General features: G+C 39.0%; 1 protein-coding gene across 2 annotated transcripts in view; it reads left to right on the top strand.

Moving 5' to 3' along the window:
* The window catches only part of LOC130921740 (receptor-type tyrosine-protein phosphatase gamma-like), a 346,401-nt gene that overhangs the window by 250,872 nt on the left and 75,215 nt on the right, over positions 1-20,314 (top strand). For both annotated transcript variants that reach the window (XM_057845976.1, XM_057845977.1), the window contains exons 6-8: positions 6,702-6,768; positions 16,798-16,955; positions 19,821-20,013. In XM_057845976.1, coding sequence (XP_057701959.1) covers positions 6,702-6,768; positions 16,798-16,955; positions 19,821-20,013 — 418 coding nt within the window. The remainder of the gene's footprint in view (positions 1-6,701; positions 6,769-16,797; positions 16,956-19,820; positions 20,014-20,314) is intronic.

Below are 20,314 nucleotides of genomic sequence, written 5' to 3'. Positions count from 1 at the left end.
CTGGGCCCCACATTATGCTGCAAAATTTGTTGGTAGTCTTCAGACTTCATAATGCCATGCACACGGTCAAGCAGTCCAGTGCCAGAGGTAGTAAAGCAACCCAACCCCAAAACGTCAGGGAACCTCCGCCATGTTTGACTGTGGGGATCGTGTTCTTTTCTCTAAAGGCCTTGTTTTTTTCCTGTAAAATCTATGATGATGTCTTTTCCCAAAAAGCTCTACCTTGTCTCATCTGACCAGAGAACATTCTTTCAAAACGTTTTTGGCTGACTCAGGTAAGTTTTGGCAAACTCCAGCCTGGCTTTTTTTATGTCTCTGGGTCAGAAGTGGGGTCTTCCACTAGAAATGTCCCGATCGATCGGCATCCCGATGTATGGTATGTTGAATGTATATATTCGTCCAAGTTTTATTCATTTTTTTCTTAATGCATTGCCAAAATGTATATGATCGGGAAAAATTATCGGGAATGATTGGAATTGAATCGGGGGCAAAAAAAAGCAATCGGATCGGGAAATATCGGGATCAGCAGATACTCAAACTAAAATGATTGGGATCGGATCGGGAGCAAAAAAACATGATTGGAACAACCCTATCTTCCACATATAGTACGGGTTGACACTGTTGTACCCTCGGCCTGCAGGACAGCTTGAACTTGTTTGGATGTTATTCGAGGTTCTTTTTCCACCATCCGCACAATCTTGCGTTGAAATTTCGTGTCAATTTTTCTTTTCCGTCCACATCTAGGGAGGTTAGCCACAGGGCCATGGGCTTTACACTCATTGATGACACTGCATACGGTAGACACTAGGGATGCAACGATACAGTTAAGTCACGGTTCCGTAAGATTTTCGATTTGAGGGACACGATTTTCGATTCGATTCAATACGTTTAATGCTCTCAAACAAAAAATACAAGTGTTATTCATTCATTTATTTATTTTTTAATGTGTTTTTATTTTGCTAACAAGCAAAAATAACAATGCCATCATATAAACATGCATTTAAGTGCACAATATTTATGTACTTACTTCTTACTGATCTGAGGAAAATTTTGTATAAAAGCGCTGAGAACAATCTTTACTGTTTGTAAAGTGAGGCGGAACACACTGTTGATTACTACAGCTCTCTTAGCAGCTAGGTGTACCACATGAGCAAAATATCCTATTTGTGGTCCAAGTCCATCTGTGTCACGTACTGAATTAACATTATTTGCAGCATTATCTATAGTCACTGGTATGGATTGATGCTTAACTTCCATTTCGTCACAGCGGTTTTTAATTCATCAGTGTAGTGTATGGACTACGTGTCCTGACCCTACGTGTCCTGACCCAACTGGAATTTCGGGCAGGGTCAGGCCTAAAATGTCAATTATTACGTTCAAGTCGGGCCAGGCTTCTCTCTCGCTAACTTTTTTGTAATAAATATATATTTATAATGTAAACTAAAACGATGTATGGATGTTAAATTAAGGAATAGGACTTGTTATAAAATGAATACTTTGGATGAAACAGAGAAGGCGCTGGATGGGAATTGCGAAAAGGAGCCGTGCAGAGCCTCTTTTTGTCAGAGAAGAGAGGCGCATCCATGTGAGCACAATTTCCCACACAGAAATATATTCAACAAACTTTGCTAGCGTTATGTTATTGTGTAAATGCATTTATAATGACTATAAAAATATGTAGACTATTTAAACATTTAAAAAACTTTTTTTCTTCCAAATCGTGGTAATTAAAATAAATTTCAAATGGGCTGTTGCATTTAATTACCAAGGAAATGAAACATGAACTATCCAGCTCATAGAACAGACACACAAATATAGAAGATATATTTATTGGACATGCATATGCAGTCTTATTTAACTGGGAGAATTCTTTGCAAAAGACAAGCTTTAATTTGTTTTTCCAAGCAGTGCTCTGTCCAGGTCTAACTGACGCATCGTATCACCGCATTTTCTCCTTAACCTGAGTCCTCACAAATAAAACATAACATTTCGGGAATTAATTGATCGGCCCTGAATTTTTTAGCCCCGATCTTACTTCAGAGCGCATGCGTGCATAGATTTGAAGGGGCAGGGGGTTGCATCCGTGGGTTATTGTGTGCTTTTGTGTGTGTTGGGCTGAATATAACGGTAGCTAAACTGTACTATTGGCCTTTGTGCATTTTTTGCGTGTTTTTCCTCCCATGAATATACTGTCACAATAATAAACTCTGTGTTGATCTGATCACGTAGTCTCCTACGTCCGGTCTGTCCGCGGGTGTACAGACCGCATGAGAGTCGTATGCTCTGGGCATTGGGCATCGCAGGCGATCCGCATCGTATTTGCTGCGTCATTCGGAATGGAGCTGAGCCTAGCGCGGCGGACTCTGTGTGTTTCGGGGGTTAAGCTTTTGTCTTTCCTCACTAGCAATGATCCTCGTGTGCCATAAACAAATGCAGCTCCCGCCCAGTTTGGGGGAGGAGGGGAGGGGGGCTGCTAGCAGGGTGGAGCTCTTTCTTTCCTTTTTTCAAGGCAAAGTGGACAGCTTGGCCTGCGTGCCGGACAAAAAAAAGTTCGGAAAATACATTTTGGGAGCTTTTCATTTGGATCGAATGTTTTTGCGTATTGAATCGAAGCGGGCGTATCGAACGGTTCAATATAAAACCAAGTATTGTTGCATCCTTAGTAGACACAGGAACATCAAGGTCTTTGGAGAAGGACTTGTAGCCTTGAGATTGCCCATGCTTCCTCACAATTTTGCTTCTCACAAGGACACAGGACAGAGGTTGAGTCAACTTTAATCCATTTTAACTTGCTGCAAGTGTGATATAGTTATTGCCACCACCTGTTATATGCCACAGGTTAGTAACAGGTACTGTTAATTACACAAATTAGAGAAGCATTACATGATTTTTCAAAGGGTGCCAATACTTTTGTCCGGCCCATTTTTGGAGGTTTGTGTAAAATGATAATGAGTTTATTTTTCTTCAATGTCTTTTGTGCTTTTACATTGCAAGCAAAATAAATGAAGATATTAATATTAAAGCATTTGTAATTGCAATCATTTTCTGGGAGAAATTGAGCATTATCTGACAAAATTGCAGGGGTGCCAATAATTTTGGCCAGCAGTGTAATAGTGTTTTTGACAGAAATTTTGAGAAGGAGAAGGGAATGTACATATGTTGAGTTTATCCTCAACTTTGCAAACACATCTGTTACAAATACATTTTACTGTACATCTGCTGTTCCTACATATGAATTGCTTTGCTAATTTGTCTTTTGCTTTGTTCTTTATAGTGTGGTCGAGAGCTACTCAAAGGCACTGAAAGAATAAGTAAACATCATTCATTAATGCTAGTTCATTGACTCTTGTGTTATGTTACTTTTGACAAATAAGAAGCGAGTATATTTATATTATACATTATAGTAATGAATAATTATTATATTTATATTAGAACAATACTATGGCAAGCGATGTGGAAAAGAATGACAGGGACAGGTTTGATGTTTTACACTTGCTGCTCCTGTGCCCCTTTCACTGCAAGAACCCAAGAGAGTGCACTTTATTGAACAGAACACAACATTATTGAACACACACAGCATTATTAATACAATACATTATAATATTTTTAGCTTCAAAACATTGTTAACATCATGGGTGATGTGCCCTAGCCTGTGTGCATCATTGTTTGCAGTCTGAATGATAATTTTGGTGGATTTGTTCCAATACTAGGAAGTAATGTTGGCTTTCCCCACTGGATGTTCTCTTCATGTTAGCACTAAAATTTTAATCCACCAGGAACTCTCCAATTGGATGCGCCTTCTGAGGTCACAGCGATGCTGGTATTGATTTTTTTGCATTTTAAGGACGTATCAGATCAAGGCAAATGGACGCTGTGTCACCTCGCGCCCTCAGAGCAAATGTACTATGAATGACTTCTTCGACACCGCACTGCGTATTGCTAAGTGCAGTGTGAAAGGAACTTTATAGTAATTTGTTGGCCTAGTGGGCAGGTGATTTGAGCTGTTTTATTGAGACAGTCAACATGAGGGCTGAGAAAGAAAAAAGGGGCAGTTATGAGCTGGCCGCTTGACTATTTTAACCCCTTCAGAGCTAAGCATGCTGCTGAAGGACATGATGTGTTCGTGTCTCTAAACCAATAAATACACTGAATTTAGTTGCTATTGCCACTTCTGGGAGATGATTGGACGAAACTTTACCAATCGAAATATAATGATGAGGTTTGGCACGCCCTCTTCACTATTAAACCTCTTTGAAATTTGCTGACCAAACACAACTTCAAAAAGGATAATGTAAAGTTCTCATTTCTCATTAAAAACACAATAACATTAAAATGAAAAATAACCTATTAAAGCATGAAATATCTCCGATCAAAAAATTGCCCTTTGTTCTGGTGTTTGAGTAAAGTAAAAATCAGCGCAGATTTTTATTTTAGCCAAGCAGAAAAAATGTGGGTCTGAAGGGGTTAATGCTCTCTTTGTGTGCATTGTATTGCTTCTTTTATCGCATATTGTTTGTTTGGCGGTAAATAAGTGTGAAGAATAAATCAAACGAGTTTTCGTCTTCATTCAAAATAAAGGGCTGAACATTTGCACCATGCCGAATGGATAACAATGCCTTGAACCCAGTGTGTCAAACTTATTATAGCTTTCTTGTCATCATTCACACAATATGGCTAATAACAGCGATGTACTTCCCATTTCATCAACATTTAATTGAAAGCCTATACAAAAAGGTCGAGTTGTGAAGTTTTTTAATTTTCACCAACTCAAGGGAAAGCGCAGTAAGGGTTGTTATATTTGGTACTAAAATACTCATGCCATCTGGGCAATTTAAGTAAGAGGACCAATCTGGTTTTGGGGGGGATTTTATTGATTTTCATCCTCAATGACAACAATGAATCTCTGATTGAAGACAGTGAAAATGTACTGCGGCTCTGGTTACTATGGCGTCACTCAGTGTCAGTGGGTTTTCAAGAGCTTAATAAAAGCTGCTGGTATTTTTTTCCCATTCTAATTATTCTGCACTTGTTATGCTGCATTTGTCAGCATCATCACTGTGCTTCTTCTGGTTTTGTCAGCGATTTAATTATTTCATTTCTCCCAGTTATTTAAGTTGTTCAAGTTACAGAATTACACTTATACATAAATGTGCGTACAGGGGGGGCACAAACTGTCTGATTTGAAACTACTGGTCATGTTTGGTTGAAGTCATTTTGGCAAAAGCAGGATCAACCAGTTACTTAACCAGGGGTAGATAGTAAGGGGAATTAGCAACTGGCCCTCAGGGCCAGTCCCTTTTGCAGCTCACTGGCCCCACTATGAAAACCACTCGCCCAGGTCAACATGTCAGTTACTGATCCAAATAATCACAAAATAGAACATTTTGCGTGAATAACATGAATAACATTGTTTTTTGGGAGGGTAGAGTTAATGAAAAGTGCAGCAAAACAGTGCCAAAATCATGAATCTAGTGCAAATAATTTTATTCCAGTTCCATAATCATATACCAGTATAATGTATAATCTACAAACAAGAGGCGTTGCCTAACTCATGCAGCCAGTGGAGTGCTGTCATCCAACACAGATTTTTAGTCCATTGGTCACATGGCCAGGGAGTTTTAGCGCTAAAATGATGTCTATAATTTTACTATTTTTGTGTAACTTCGGCGTGGAACAAATTGGTGTGTGGCATCAGCATTTACCGGTTTTCAACTTTATGGCGTGCACCAACCCGGACAACTAATAACCCAACCAAAAAACATTAATAAACTCAAATCGACTACACTGACCACTAACACATATTTAATGTTTTCGGGAAACAAACATACACAAAAAAAACCCCCAACATTTTCTTCCTTGCGAGCTCCAGGGGGAAGCGGGCCCGTGGGAGAGCCCCGCTCCTTACCACGCTCTGCAAGTCTCCCTTGGCTCGGTTGTCATGGCAACAATTTAAGTCAAAGAAATTACTAAGGCAATTATGGCTAACGATTGTCAAGCTAAACCGTCGTAATGACGATATTATTTTCTTCGTAGTTACTTGGATGATTTATCACATTGCGTTCATACCAAAGGTTTCACACTCGTTAACTTTTCTTGAACATACTTGTCTGCATATGTGGGCATTGATCTGCAAACTTCCCAGTAAACCTCGTTTTATGTCTCATCGTAGCCGAGCCAGTTCCAGCAGTCTCGCCACTGGGGCTGAAATTTACTCTCCTTTTTCTTTTTATATTGGATTTCACTTTCCCTCAACTCCTCTGGTGAATTTCTCTTTCTTGAGGGGTCTTTTTTCCCCAGTGCAAGTAAGTTTTTTTTTTTTTTTTTTTAATCAACAGATTATTTTTACTGGCCCCACTGGGCCAGTGTGGAAGCATTCCTGTGGCCCTCAGGGTTTTAAAAGTACGTCTGGGTCAACCCCTGTAACTCACAGATTAATTTACCCATTACTCCCTCTCTTATAAATATTTACATATGTTATGTGCAATAAAAATATGAATACATACAAGGGTGTGTGTCTGTGTGTATGTGTGTGGTAATTGTTTCAGCAGACTCTTTTAATCCTACTGATTTTTCTGAAGGCAGACCACATTTTACTGACTAGTTTATGGGTAAATTTAAGAACTTCCAAAGCGTTCACACACTTTTCCCTCTCACGCTGTTTGATGAGCACTGTTCAAAACCCAAATTTTGTTGTGTTTCAGGTCAGCGGAAGAGACAACCCTGCTGTTGATCCTATTATTCATGGCTTAAAGGGTGTAGTCCATCATGGTAAGTGACAATGTTAGACTCGAATTCAGCCGAAATTAGGATTAATCATTTCCAATTTATGAAGCTATAAAATTCAATGGACCTCATTCCAAAATGTTCATAAAATGGTAGCGTCACAAATATGTGAATAATCAGCACGTTCATACAAATTTAGAACATGAAAACATGAATAAAAGTTCTTTTTGTCCTAATTTTTCAAAGGCGTCCCTGTCATGATTAACATTGGTTCTCTGAAGCATTGTCTTGTTTTGTTGTTACCTATATGGCATTGCTCCAAAAGAATTAAATTGATTGACTTTGACTGGATTCCAATCATAATGGATTGGACGTCCAACGCCGTCAATCAGAACCAATGAATTAAGCTTTTTTTGTGTTTGCTTGAAATCATCTCATCAGTAATCCAGGGGAGGGCAATAGAATAGAATAGAATAGAATAGAATAGAATAGAATAGAATAGAATAGAATAGAATAGAATAGAATAGAATAAGGTATTTATCCCCCATTATTTAAACAACAACACATTAAACATAAATGTAATCCTCATTCTGTATCTCCCACATGGTGGTTGGTTGGTTAGTCTGTTCTCCCTCCACCAGTGCTACCCAATGGAGGAGCAGCCCACTTTTTCCATGTTCTGGATGTTGTGGAACAAGCACACATGGCGAGTCTTTGTATTGCATGCCTTGTTAAATTTTACAAGAAACCCCACTGGAATGAATGCCCTCTGACTAGCTGGCCAGAGAGCTACTCTGTGCCATCTCTGTGTAATCAGTCTGGTAAAAAGGCTGATTTACATGGCAGGCCTATGAAAAGCTTTGGCAGTGAAGAAAGGAGGTCATTGTTTACAAAGGTTTGGAGGAGCTTTGAAGCAGATGTACTGTATGTGCTGATAATGATGTGGGGTTTTGGCGGGAATAAGAGGTGACGAAGAAAAGGAAAGCCAGTTTCACCATGTTGACTAAAGGTATCAGAGATGCAAATATCTAGAATACTCCTGGTTGCTTGAAAAGAACAAAAAGAACAAATTTGAAAGAAATTTGAGGAGGCTGAGGTGTCCGAGCTAATACTTACTTTTCATCCTTAGAGGTCTGAAAGGTTTATATTTTTAGAAGCAGAACTCATGGAATTCCAGCTCAAAGTGCTGAAAAAAGCTACTATCATTGTCACAACACAATATACCATCTGAAGACAGGCAAATATAAATAGATGTATTTGGCCCGATTATTTTGAAATTCAACGAAGGTGAAGATGAAGATGAGCTTGCTTGACTCACATAAGATTGACTGAAGGGAATGTTAGAGACCTGGTGAATTAAAGTACCTTCTAAAAACACACAAAGGGGAAACCGATTATAATACATCTTGTCCAACGCTATTCACTAGCAACCGAAGTACAGGGAGTACTGAGTTACAAAAAAAAATCCGTTCCTCCGCTGGCAACGTAATCCGAATTTCTGCGTGCCAGATTTCAACGTTTAAGTTGAAATTCACGTCAAATACTTAGTATAAAAAATAAAAATGCAGTATATATTAAAAAAGAAATATGCTGTACTTACTGCTGAGAGGTGGCTGTAGAGTTAGGGTTTTCTATGGTTTATTTGCAACTGAAAGCACAGAACGTGACTGCTGTGACGCCAACAAAACGAAACCAAAAAGCATACTCACTCCGGTTGCCCCAGTCAGATAGACGGTGTTTTTAGGGAAAGCCCACAAAACACAAAACTCACCACATCAACATTGCAACCTGAAGTATACATGCAACCCGACTTGTTACATTACAGCAGGGCTGCAGGTATCGATTATATTTTTATTAAGTAATCGATTCATCTATCAACTAGTCAGTTCAAATAATCGAGTAGTCGGATTAGGAACATTTAATGCATTGCAGAATAAATTGTAGGAGATGTAAAACAAAGGCTTGCTAAGATTGCGCTTTAAAAATAGCATTGAATATGAATACAAAATACATTTACCGAGCGTTTCTTCAAACTATGCAGAACTGCACTTTCATTTCACAAAAACCATGAATGCGTTTAAAAATAAATTAAAACACCTGAGCTTAGCCTTAAATGTTTTTTTTTTTAAATAAATAAATGAGGATCTTCAGTACAACAAAAGAACATTTGGGTAAATTGCATAGCAAAAGTCCGCTAGCCTAAATGCGATAAAAAATGCCAATTTTTTATTTTATTTTTTTTTTTACAAAGTTCTTAACAAATCGTACTAACACATTTTCCCACAAAATCACGAATGGATAAAAAAAAACATTGGCTCAAACAAAAATCTACCTTATGTTGGTTTTAACAGAGAGCAGCTTGATTCAGCCATGTTAAGTCATGTCATATTCACTGTTGCCAATAGACGGCAGTGTATGCACCCAAATCAAGAAAACTAAATGCAGACACTTTCAAAACAAACCATTGCAAGGCCACTCTGACTGAACAAATCCTCGAAGCAACAAAATTTGATTCGAAGGTTTTTTCTAATCAAATTACTGGAGTTAATCAATTATTTATCGCAGCTCTACATTACTTTCCTTATTTTCACATTGCACAAACCAGAAGTTTGGGTCTGAACGCAGCATCAATCTTTTCCGATGTTTGTATGTATCTCTCTTTTCTCTGTCCTTTCTATGATGTTAAGCTTCGTTTCTGTGGTAATTGCTTTTCTTTTGGACCCAGCTTTCTTCTTTGGGGCGATAATGTGAAAAAATGAGGGCAAAAAAGGGAAATGTCCTTTCAGCGCGCAAATACAACACTAAGCACTGGCTAAGCCGAAACAATGGCATATGAGGCACGGGCGTCGTTAAGTTGAAATTTTGTAGGTAGTGATGTACGATAATACATTTTTCAACTGATACCGATAACCGATAATTTCCTCCTCCTTCCAACCGATAACCGCTAATGTCAAGCCGATAATTCTATTAAAATATTTATGTAAAATTTTAAAGTATACACAAGAGAAAATATTACTGTGCAAAAATATATTTTATTGGGGTTTTTTTATACATCAAATGTGAACAACTAGTAAATTACAACATCTAAAGACAGATTGTCTGACATTGTGTTTTGGTAAACTTTTGGCAACAATTACTTAAAGTAAATACCTAAGTTGCACAAAAATGCCTTTAACTCATTTGCTCCCAGAAACGTATAAATACGTTCTATTTTTAAATGCTTCATTGTCCCAAAAACGTATTTATACGTCTTTTGCGTTTTTGTTTTTTTTACAAGAAGAATCTATAGCTTGCGATCTATCTGAGAAACAAAAAACAAGCCTCCGAACCCATTTGAAGGGCAATAGCGCATTTTGTCAAGACCCGCAACCCGATTCAACAGCAATGAAAGGCTGGGCAGCACGGTCGGAGCGCTGGCGGCAGTATGCCAGGCGGCGGATGACCGAACAAAACAACCAAGAGGACGCCTGGAATGCCAGGCGCTGGACGACGGAGCAAAACGACTGAGACACCGTGCAGCGGGCTCGCCAAGCAGACCCCGCAGAGATGCAAAAATAATCCATCTTTGTGAGACAGACAACAATGAGGGAAAAGTTTACACGGCAGACACGGTGTTGTTAATTATCGAGGGTTGATTGAATATTTGCTTGATTGATTGAATATTTGCTTGTGCTCATATATACCTAATACATACATAATACATATTGCCATATTTTTTCTTATTTGATATAACCAGTAAATGATTATTGCTTGCTATACTAGGCTGTAGTATAATGTTTAAGTGTTACAAAGTGTTAAAGAGGGTCGGGGTGACAACTGCCTTGCTTCATGGCCGCAACATTGCGTAACTAGACCTTCTAGGACATCTTCAGCATCTTACGTCTAGACTTTCATCTAGACTTTCGAGGACAATCTTCCATTCGAGGACATCTTCCATGGCCGCAGCGTTGCATAACTGAAGTGTCTGGGTCAATCTGACCACTTTACCTTAGTGCCTTTGCTTACACACGTGTATTTAGTTAGTTCCACCTACATGCTCACACATAGCCAACCAAAATCACATGGGTGTCTCCAGTTTGCTTTACCCCTCCCTTTAGGGCGGCATCTTTCTGTGTTAGGACAAGCCCCTAATAAAAGAAAGACCAAGGAGTTTAGTTTTAGATCAATTTTGGTGACTATGCAGCGTAATCTAGCATTTCACTGTCTAGTCCCTCCTTTCTCTCCTTGGCCAAGAAAACTGAGTGTCTTCTCTCCTTATTTTTGGGTAATTTTAGAAATGTCTACCTAAGGGTCTATTTTTTAACTTGACACACAGCGACAACGGCGTCATCTCGGCGACAACAGGCGTCATCTCTCAGTAGTCATGTGTAAACAAATTGTTACTTTGCTATCAAAAGCTCTATTTGTCTTGTTCTTTATGATATTTTTAAAAGGAAAACATTATTCAGATGTTTGGGATGTAACTAATGCAAAACATAGCTGTGTTAAAGTCAAAGTTATGTTTGAAATGTATGCGTTTACAAAAAGCTCATTTCTCCGTTTTTTCATCAGAAGTTGGAAAATTGCTCAAACTAAGCTATTTTCCAATGCTGATTTCTAAAGAATGGAAAAAGATATGAACTTTTTTTCCGCTGAAAGAAGAGAGTGTAATCTTTCTTTTGGTGGGTTCCATGTTTATATAGCAATAGAACAGAATTTTCTGTGGGCCTTGCAAAATCAGTCAAAATCCAGAAAAACGGCCGGGAGCGAAGAGCCTTGCCCTGGTGAAAATGGCTGGGAGTGAATGAGTTAAAAGTAAGCCATTTCTAACATATAACATTAGTACACTGCAAAAACACACCACCTTAAAACTAGTTAAATTACCTCGTTTTCAGTGTAAATCTATTTGGAAATAACTGAAATTATCTCCCAGCACTTCAAGTATATTTTACTCTGATTTCTTGAAGAAAAATAGCTAGCTGAAAATAAGATTAACAAGCTTATATTAAGCAATAAATTATTATACTTAATCCTAAAAAAACATGCCAGAAATGTTCTTTATTCAAGAATAGGTATGGTTCAAAACATTATTTGAAAGCAAATTGTTCTTGATTTAGGTGAAAAATGAAATATATATTTTTTTATATGTATGGGCTTAATAAGAACAAATGGCAATATTTACTTCAAGTAAGTGTAATAATATGGCGCATTCATCTGTTTACTAGTCTTTAACACTCAAAACAAGATGGGCAAAATTATTTGAGTAGATTTAAGAAGAATGATCTGATTAAGACGTCATACATTTACAGCGTACTGAATGCTTTACTGACTGGCTGACTTCTTTGTGTGGTTTGGTGCATGTTTCAATTATCATCTAACCACTGTGCCATCATGCTAAGCATGCTTACTTGACATCACTTGTCCAAATGCCCGTGGTGAAACTCATGTGATCGGTATGTTTTCCACGAAGAACGGTGGTCGCATAAACTGCATTTTTTTTTTCTATCCGGGGCTTGGGCTCTCGGGTCACTTCGGTAAAAAAAAGGTCCCTCGTCCGCCATCCCCTCCCGCCTGTGCCCTTCAATCCGTCCGGCCGCCAAATTAGCACCCGCGACAGGCCTCTGTCTGGCCGTGATGCTCGATGAATTGAACCGGAGATGAGTGGCGACGTCCGCTACATTCGTACCGGATATCCGCCCGCCCCGGCCGCCTCGCCGCGGCATATTCGGGGCCTGGCTCTGCTCCGGACGGAGGTACGCACCTCGTGTCCCGCACTCTGTGGGGGACCGGTCGAGAAACCGGGTTGTTCGCGGCCGGAGCGGCGGGCTCCGTCGGAAGACGGCTACTTGTTGACTATCGGTCTCGTGCCGGTGTTTAACCTTAGGTGGGAGTTTACCAGCCGCTTTGGGCTGCATTCCCAAACAACCCGACTGCGGGAAGGCCGCAGCGTCTCTGTATCATCACAAACCCCGTAGTGTAGCTTAGTTTGTGTTTACAATAGCTTTAGCATTCCCGCTAGCAGTAGCCTCTTATTCGTTCCAAAAATCTTTGTGATGCAGTTTTAAATGGCTGCTGGGTTAATGGTGTTGAATGGGGACGCTTTGTTTCTGCCTCGTGGAACTTCTGCAGTGCATGTTTTGCAGATAGCGAGAGCGTCGTATTTTTTTCACACACGATAAATCCAGCCACGCTAGTAACAGCCGCCATGATCTACAACTGCTTCTTGTTGTGTAACCCTGCCTCTTCAACCCCTCCTCCCTCAGGGGCTTCACAGAGGGGAGGGGTTGAGGAGGCGGCGGTGCTGAATTCTTCAGTTGCGCACATTTGGAGGCTAAATCAAGTATATAATTATCGGATTGCATTATCGGTTGAATTTTTTTGGGGGGGGGATTATCTGTGTGACGTCATAATTGCCATTATCGGCCGATAATTATCGGTAACCGATATTTTCGTGCATCTTTAGTTGTAGGTAGAGGACATCATAACCTGAGTACTCCCTGTAGTTTTAGAACCTTGTAAGGCGTTATATGTGCCTGAATATTTCAGTTGCATTTGGTTGCACGAACCTCATCGCTAAGTGTGTGGCTAAAAAAGTCTCTTATTTGTTGACTGCATGGTCTTTCATGCTCATTTTTTCAGGCTGTTATTTTGTGCAATTCTACATGCTGTGTGTCAATTGTTGTTACGGGTCAAAAACAGAATGCGCCTCAGGTGACCGCCCACGTTCATATCAACTCAATTCAACTAATTCCCCATGCACATGAAAATATAATGGGTTTATTGAGTCAGCTGGTTAACTGCCACATAGAGATTACTTATTAAAGCATTTCATAATGTGTTTTTGCTTTTTAAACAGAGCCAGATAATTTGTAATATGAGGTCAAATATTGTGCCATTAGGTTATTAAATTAGATTCCTAAATTCAAGTCTCTGAGAAATACAGGTAATTGTATTAATTACAGCATCGTAGTGGATTCGATATTCCAGATGGAATTTTTAATTTGGGATACAAGCATGAAGTTTATTATGTCTGTATGTTTTTTTTTTTTTTTTTTATGTTTTCTGGACAATTTTATACTGTAAGTCTAGCCATAGTGAAAATGAAATGGCACCAAATATTTTACTTCTTTCATTATTGTGTGATGTACTTATTGTTGCTTATCTCTACAGTATTTCCAAGATGGCCACCGCATCAGTTCTTGAGATAATAACCTAAGCTTTTGTACAAGTTTTATCTACTAAACTACAATACTAGTATACTGAACTACCATGCAACATATATGTAGAAGCTACCATTAAAGCCCGAGGAAAATGAGTCCATTGTATATGTACAGTATACTTTAATATGCTTTGAACCCAGTTAGCAACAATTAATGAACTGAGACAAAATGATTTCAGAAAATGGAATGACAAGTGTGTCGGTGATTAGCAAGATCCACACAGGAAGAGGCTTTAATGCTGGCTCCTGGCATAACTCATTAAGTTTGTATGGTATAATTTCAAAATCCTAAATTCTCACAGGACCAATGACTGGTACTTTATTTCATGTGCAAATGAAGCAATTTCATTGAATGAGTGACTCTCTGCTTTGTTTGTTTGTTACTTTCATTTAACTATGAATAACCTACTCTACCTTTAAGGCAACCATACATTTTACTTGTTCAAGGTAGCATGGAGGCAAAAACAATTGAGATTTGCTTTGTATAATGGTAGCCTGCATATTTACAGAATCTTCAATGTGAAAATATATTATGGTCCAGAACCTCAAGAATGTCATATGGATGCACCCGTGACCATAGGTGGCCATTCAGAAATTTTATTGTCACTAGGATTCAACTGCAGTTTCTTACTATTTTATATATACAGTATATATAGAGTGGGGCAAATAAGTATTTAGTCAACCACCAATTGTGCAAGTTCTCCAACTTGAAAAGATTAGAGAGGCCTGTAATTGTATACATGGGTAAACCTCAACCGAGACAGAACAGAATGTGAGGAAAAAAAAGAGAAAATCACATTATTTGATTTTTAAAGAATTTAAAGAATTTATTTCCAAATTAGAGTGGAAAATAAGTATTAGGTCACCTACAAACAAGCAAGATTTCTGTCTGTCAAAGAGGTCTAACTTCCTCTAACGAGGTCTAACGAGGCTCCACTCATTACCTGCATTAATGGCACCTGTTTTAACTCATTATCGCTATAAAAGATACCTGCCCACAACCTCAGTCAGTCACACTCCAAACTCCACTATGGCCAAGACCAAAGAGCTGTCGAAGGACACCAGAGACAAAATTGTAGACCTGCACCAGGCTGGGAAGACTGAATCTGCAGTAGGTAAAATGTTTGGGGTAAATAAATCAACTGTGGGAACAATTATTAGAAAATGGAAGACATACAAAACCACTGATAATCTCCCTCGATCTGGGGCTCCATGCAAGATCTCATCCCGTGGCGTCAAAATGATAACAAGAAGGGTGAGCGAAAATCCCAGAACCACACGGGAGGACCTAGTGAATGACCTACAGAGAACTGGGACTACAGTAACAAAGGCTGCTATCAGTAACACAATGCGCCGCCAGGGACTCAAATCGTGCACTGCCAGACGTGTCCCCCCGCTGAAGAAAGTACACGTCCAGGCCCGTCTGCGGTCCGCTAGAGAGCATTTGGATGATCCAGAAGAGGACTGGGAGAATGTGTCATGGTCAAATGAAACCAAAATAGAACTTTTTGGTAGAAGCACAGGTTCTCGTGTTTGGAGGAGAAAGAATACTGAATTGCATCCGAAGAACACCATACCCTCTGTGAAACATGGGGGTGGAAACATCATGCTTTGGGGCTGTTTTTCTGCAAAGGGACCAGGACGACTGATCTGTGTAAAGGAAAATTGAATGGGGCCATGTATTGAGAGATTTTGAGTGAAAATCTCCTTCAATCAGCAAGGGCATTGAAGACGAGACGTTGCTGGGTCTTTCAGCATGACAAACACACAGCCAGGGCAACAAAGGAGTGGCTTTGTAAAAAGCATTTCCAGGTCCTGGAGTGGCCTAGCCATTCTCCAGATCTCAACCCCATAGAAAATCTGTGGAGGGAGTTGAAAGTCTGTGTTGCCCAACGACAGCCCCAACGACAGATCTCTAGAGGAGATCTGCATGGAGGAATGGACCAAAATACCAGCAACAGTGTGTGAAAAGCTTTTGAAGAGTTACAGAAAAAGTTTGGCCTCCGTTATTGCCAACAAAGGGTACATAACAAAGTATTGAGATGAACTTTTGGTATTGACCAAATACTTATTTTCCACCATGATTTGCAAATAAATTCTTTAAAAATCAAATAATGTGACTTTCTGGTTTTTTTTCCACATTCTGTCCCTCATGGTTGAGGTTTACCCATGTTGACAATTACAGGCCTCTCTAATATTTTCAAGTGGGAGAACTTGCATAGTTAGTGGTTGACTAAATACTTATTTGCCCCACTGTATATACTATATATGTACATATATTAATCCAGTTTGTAGTACTTGTTGAGTGCTTGCTGTGCCCAGTTGAAAGCCAAGTTTTATGCAATATTTCTAATGATCTTGAGATAACAGGTTTTCACTCATTTTACAAGAAAACTGAAAGTAAAAGTACTGTCAAAGTTAATAGCTGCTTTTGATAAGAACACTAATTCAGACATGAATGTGACAGAGAAAAGCTGGTAGACCTGCGCAGTGAAAAGAACACATCACTTCCTTCAGTGATGTACAAGCAACCCCCAAGAGTTTTGCTCTCCATGCTCTGTGCGCAAGCCTCTTATGTGGTGGCTGTGGGTACAATGCTGTTGTGGGATTTGGCTGTATAGTTATTGAATGAGAGGGATGAGGTCTGGTGGGTTGGAGCAAGCCAGTGAGTAGCAAACACACTCTCAGAGATACATCTGGAATCATATCAGCTAGAGGGATGAAAATATATCAATATGTGCCCTTGTTTCTTTTTGTTGGTTCCTTGAAAGTAATTTAATTTTAACCTTTGCAAATGTTGGCCAATATATTGTGTGCTGACATGAAATGAAGTGTTGCACTGATTTGAATATATTGTCTTTGCTTTTGTTATATAGAAAAAGAGACTCTCTTGGAGCCTTTTGTCCTAAAGGATCTGCTGCCGTCGTCGTTGGGCAGTTACTATCGTTACACTGGTTCCCTGACGACTCCTCCCTGTAGTAAAATTGTGGAGTGGATCATTTTCAGCCGACCAATATACGTCTCTTTCAAACAGGTGAGAAACGCAACACACGTTTTATTTCATCTTTACTGTGGGTCCTAATTAGGGCTGTCAAAATTATTGCGTTAACGGGCGGTAATGAATTGTTTTAATTAATCACGTTAAAATATTTGATGCATTTAACGCACGTGCCCCGCTCAAACAGATTAAAATGACAGCACAGTGTAATGTCCACTTGTTACTTGTGTTTTTTGGCGTTTTGTCACCCTCTGCTGGCGCTTGGGTCCGACTGATTTAATGGGTTTCAGCACCATGAGTGAGCATTGTGTAATTACTGACATCAACAATGGTGAGGTACTAGTTTATTTTTGTATTGAAAATTTTAAAAATTTTATTAAAACGAAAACTTTAAGAGGGGTTTTAAATATAAAATTACTATAACCTGTACTAACATTTATCTTTTAAGAACTACAAGTCTTTCTATCCATGGATCGCTTTAAGAGAATGTTAATTATAATGTTAATGCCATCTTGTTGATATATTGTTATAATCAACAAATACAGTACTTATGTGCCGTATGTTGAATGTATATATCCGTCTTGTGTCATATCTTTCCATTCCAACAATAATTTACAGAAAAATATGGCATATTTTATAGATGGTTTGAATTGCTATTAATTACGATTAATTATGTTTTAAGCTGTAATTAACTTGATTAAAAATTTTAATCGTTTGACAGCCCTAGTCCCAATATATCATTATAAATGTAAGGCTATGTCTACACTAGGACAGATAAATTTCTCCAGGGTATTTTGCCGACTATTTTTAAACCCGTCCCCACTCCGTTTAAGGTGCGTTTAAGGCCACGCCGCTTCTGCAAGATATACCTGCATTTGCGCAAACTACGCATGCGTCGAAAGGAGCAGAATCATGTGTTACGTCATCGCCCATGCGGTTTACCTCTGAACCGGAAACTCATTACTCGCCGTCGGGAAATTTTGAAATTACTACACTTTCTAGACCAGGCGTCGGGAACTCCGTTTTGTGATCAATGTTTTTTTTTTTTTTTTTCCGTGAACGCAATCCAACGCATTATGCGGGAGCGAGAGTGAAGGGACGGCACTGTAGGCTTTTACGAGCAGTTGCCGCGTTGTGATTGAAATAAATCTTTAGAAAACAACAACGAAAGCCTGACATCGTTACTTGGGATGTTACTATCAATGCTCAGTTGCGCTCTCACCACTTGAATATGAACAGATACAAAAATATGGTGTGGCGCTGCGTATATTTCCTGGAAGCTGCAATCAGGAGTACTTGTGCATAACAGTGGCGATCCTGGAAGTGGCGACAGTTTGGACAGGCAGAAATGTCATGAAAAAAACTAATCGCGCACCTCTTTGACTGGGGGTACCACGCAATTCACTTTTCGGGGGTTTAATTTTCCTCCACGCATTTTTATATCAGCATGTTCGGTTGGCATTGAGTTAGGAGGGGCCAGCCCCGCAGCTGGCTGATCGGAGACTTGAGCGTTTTCTTACAGACCTCGTCTCCCGCGTTTTCTCCGCGTAATCCCCGATAGGAGGACCACAAATATGCACTGAATTGAAGCATATTATAGCGACGTAGTTTGAAGATTCAAGAAAAATGTGTGGAAAAGAAAAGAGGAGCAGGAATGCTAACGTCGAAAACATCTTGATCGTCTGCCTCCATTGTTTACAATGCCATCATGCCACAATAAAGATGACGACAACATGACATCACTTCCTAAGCGGCGGGTAATAGTACCCGGCTAACTTATCTGTGTAAGTTTATGCACAGATAAAGAGGCAGATTAGTGTAGCCGACATGCCGTATAATCTAACTAATTACAATTTTAAGGCCATTATCCTTCCTAGTGTAGACATAGCCTAAGAGTTAAAAAAAAAAAATATGCAGCTTCACATAAAATTATGAAATACAAAAAAAGTTGCTCCACTTTTTTGTCAAGTGTTAGTGATTTGTGCAAAAAAGGTGATCATTTTAAAGGTTTTCCTTTCTTGCAACATACTCAAACGATCAATATATACTTAGACAGCGTTCCAAGACAAATGAAGTATAAATTATTTCATGTACGGTGTCATAGAATTAAAAAAAATAAGACATTAATATACCGCCCAGTCAAATTGAGTGAACAGATTTATTAATCTACTGTATCCACACAGTTCTGTACATGTGTGAAATATGAATAATAAGACTTCATAACATACTTATGGATTATACAGCAAACAACAATTGGATATGCGAGAAACACAACAGGGTAACACTTGCATTGAGTGTGGACACAAGCACAGTTTCTGCTCTCTGGCTGTTGATTCTCGAGTGTTGATTAGTCCTCAAATAGGTTTTACTTTCATCACTCTCCCTTGATATTTTATTGCTTTTCCCGTGCTCATAGCCCATTCTTTTGGATGAAGTAGGTCAGCTGGAGTGACAGTTGTTGCTCAGGGCCTGCGTTGAGAGTGGATCAATGCTAAAGCTGTTACACAATACCCCGCCTAAAGTTCCTTTTTTTTTTTCCAACAAACACGCGGACTTGCCACATTTTTCATTGTGTGCTCATTTCTGATAGATATTCCAACAGGGATTTGGGATTTTTACGGCAATCTGGATTAATATGTTGAGAATGCGAAATATTCATTTCATTTTGACGTTCATTCAAACCAATGATGTTTGGTCCAAATGTGATAATGTTGATAATAATGATGATTAATTTGAAACCTGGATCAGGTTTTGGATTGCCTTTCTTCGATCTTTTGGAATGATTCATAGATTAAATAAGAAAATAAGTTATTCAATTTATTCTTTCTTTGTTTTTTGTTTTGTTTTGTTTTCCGGCCTTTTTTGATCTGCATCTGTTGCATCTTGGCTGGCCATCATCAGTTAGAGGCTTTTTACTCAATCTTCACAACGGAGCAACAGGACCATGTAAAATCGGTGGAGTATTTACGCAGCAACTTCAGACCCATTCAGAGCCTGGACAATCGACATGTTTTCAAGTCAGCAGTCAAAGACGCCTGGCTGCCTGATATGTCTCACAGTGGAAGTGGGCCTTTTGGCACTGAGTCTTCTCGAGGTAGGTGTTATTTCTGTTGCTTAAATTACGCAAAATATGTTCACAAATCACGGTAGATCAATTAATATGTAAACACATGGGCAGAAATATCATTTTATAAAGAAAATAATCCACCTACAAATTCCAATTAATCACTGAATTAGCAAGCCGTACAAGTTTAGTGAGACTGATCAGACAAAATTGCAATTCTAGAACTTTTGGAAAAATTTCAATAAGCAACACATTTAGACTCAAAACTAAGGCATATGTAAGGATACTGTCCCCTCTGTAAAAAAAATATCTTTGGTAGTTTTCTTGGTTT

Source organism: Corythoichthys intestinalis, chromosome 9 (assembly GCF_030265065.1).
Source record: "Corythoichthys intestinalis isolate RoL2023-P3 chromosome 9, ASM3026506v1, whole genome shotgun sequence".
Taxonomy (NCBI): Eukaryota; Metazoa; Chordata; class Actinopteri; order Syngnathiformes; family Syngnathidae; genus Corythoichthys; species Corythoichthys intestinalis.
Note: the sequence above shows the minus strand (reverse complement) of the source record. Positions and strands in the feature narration are given on the sequence as shown.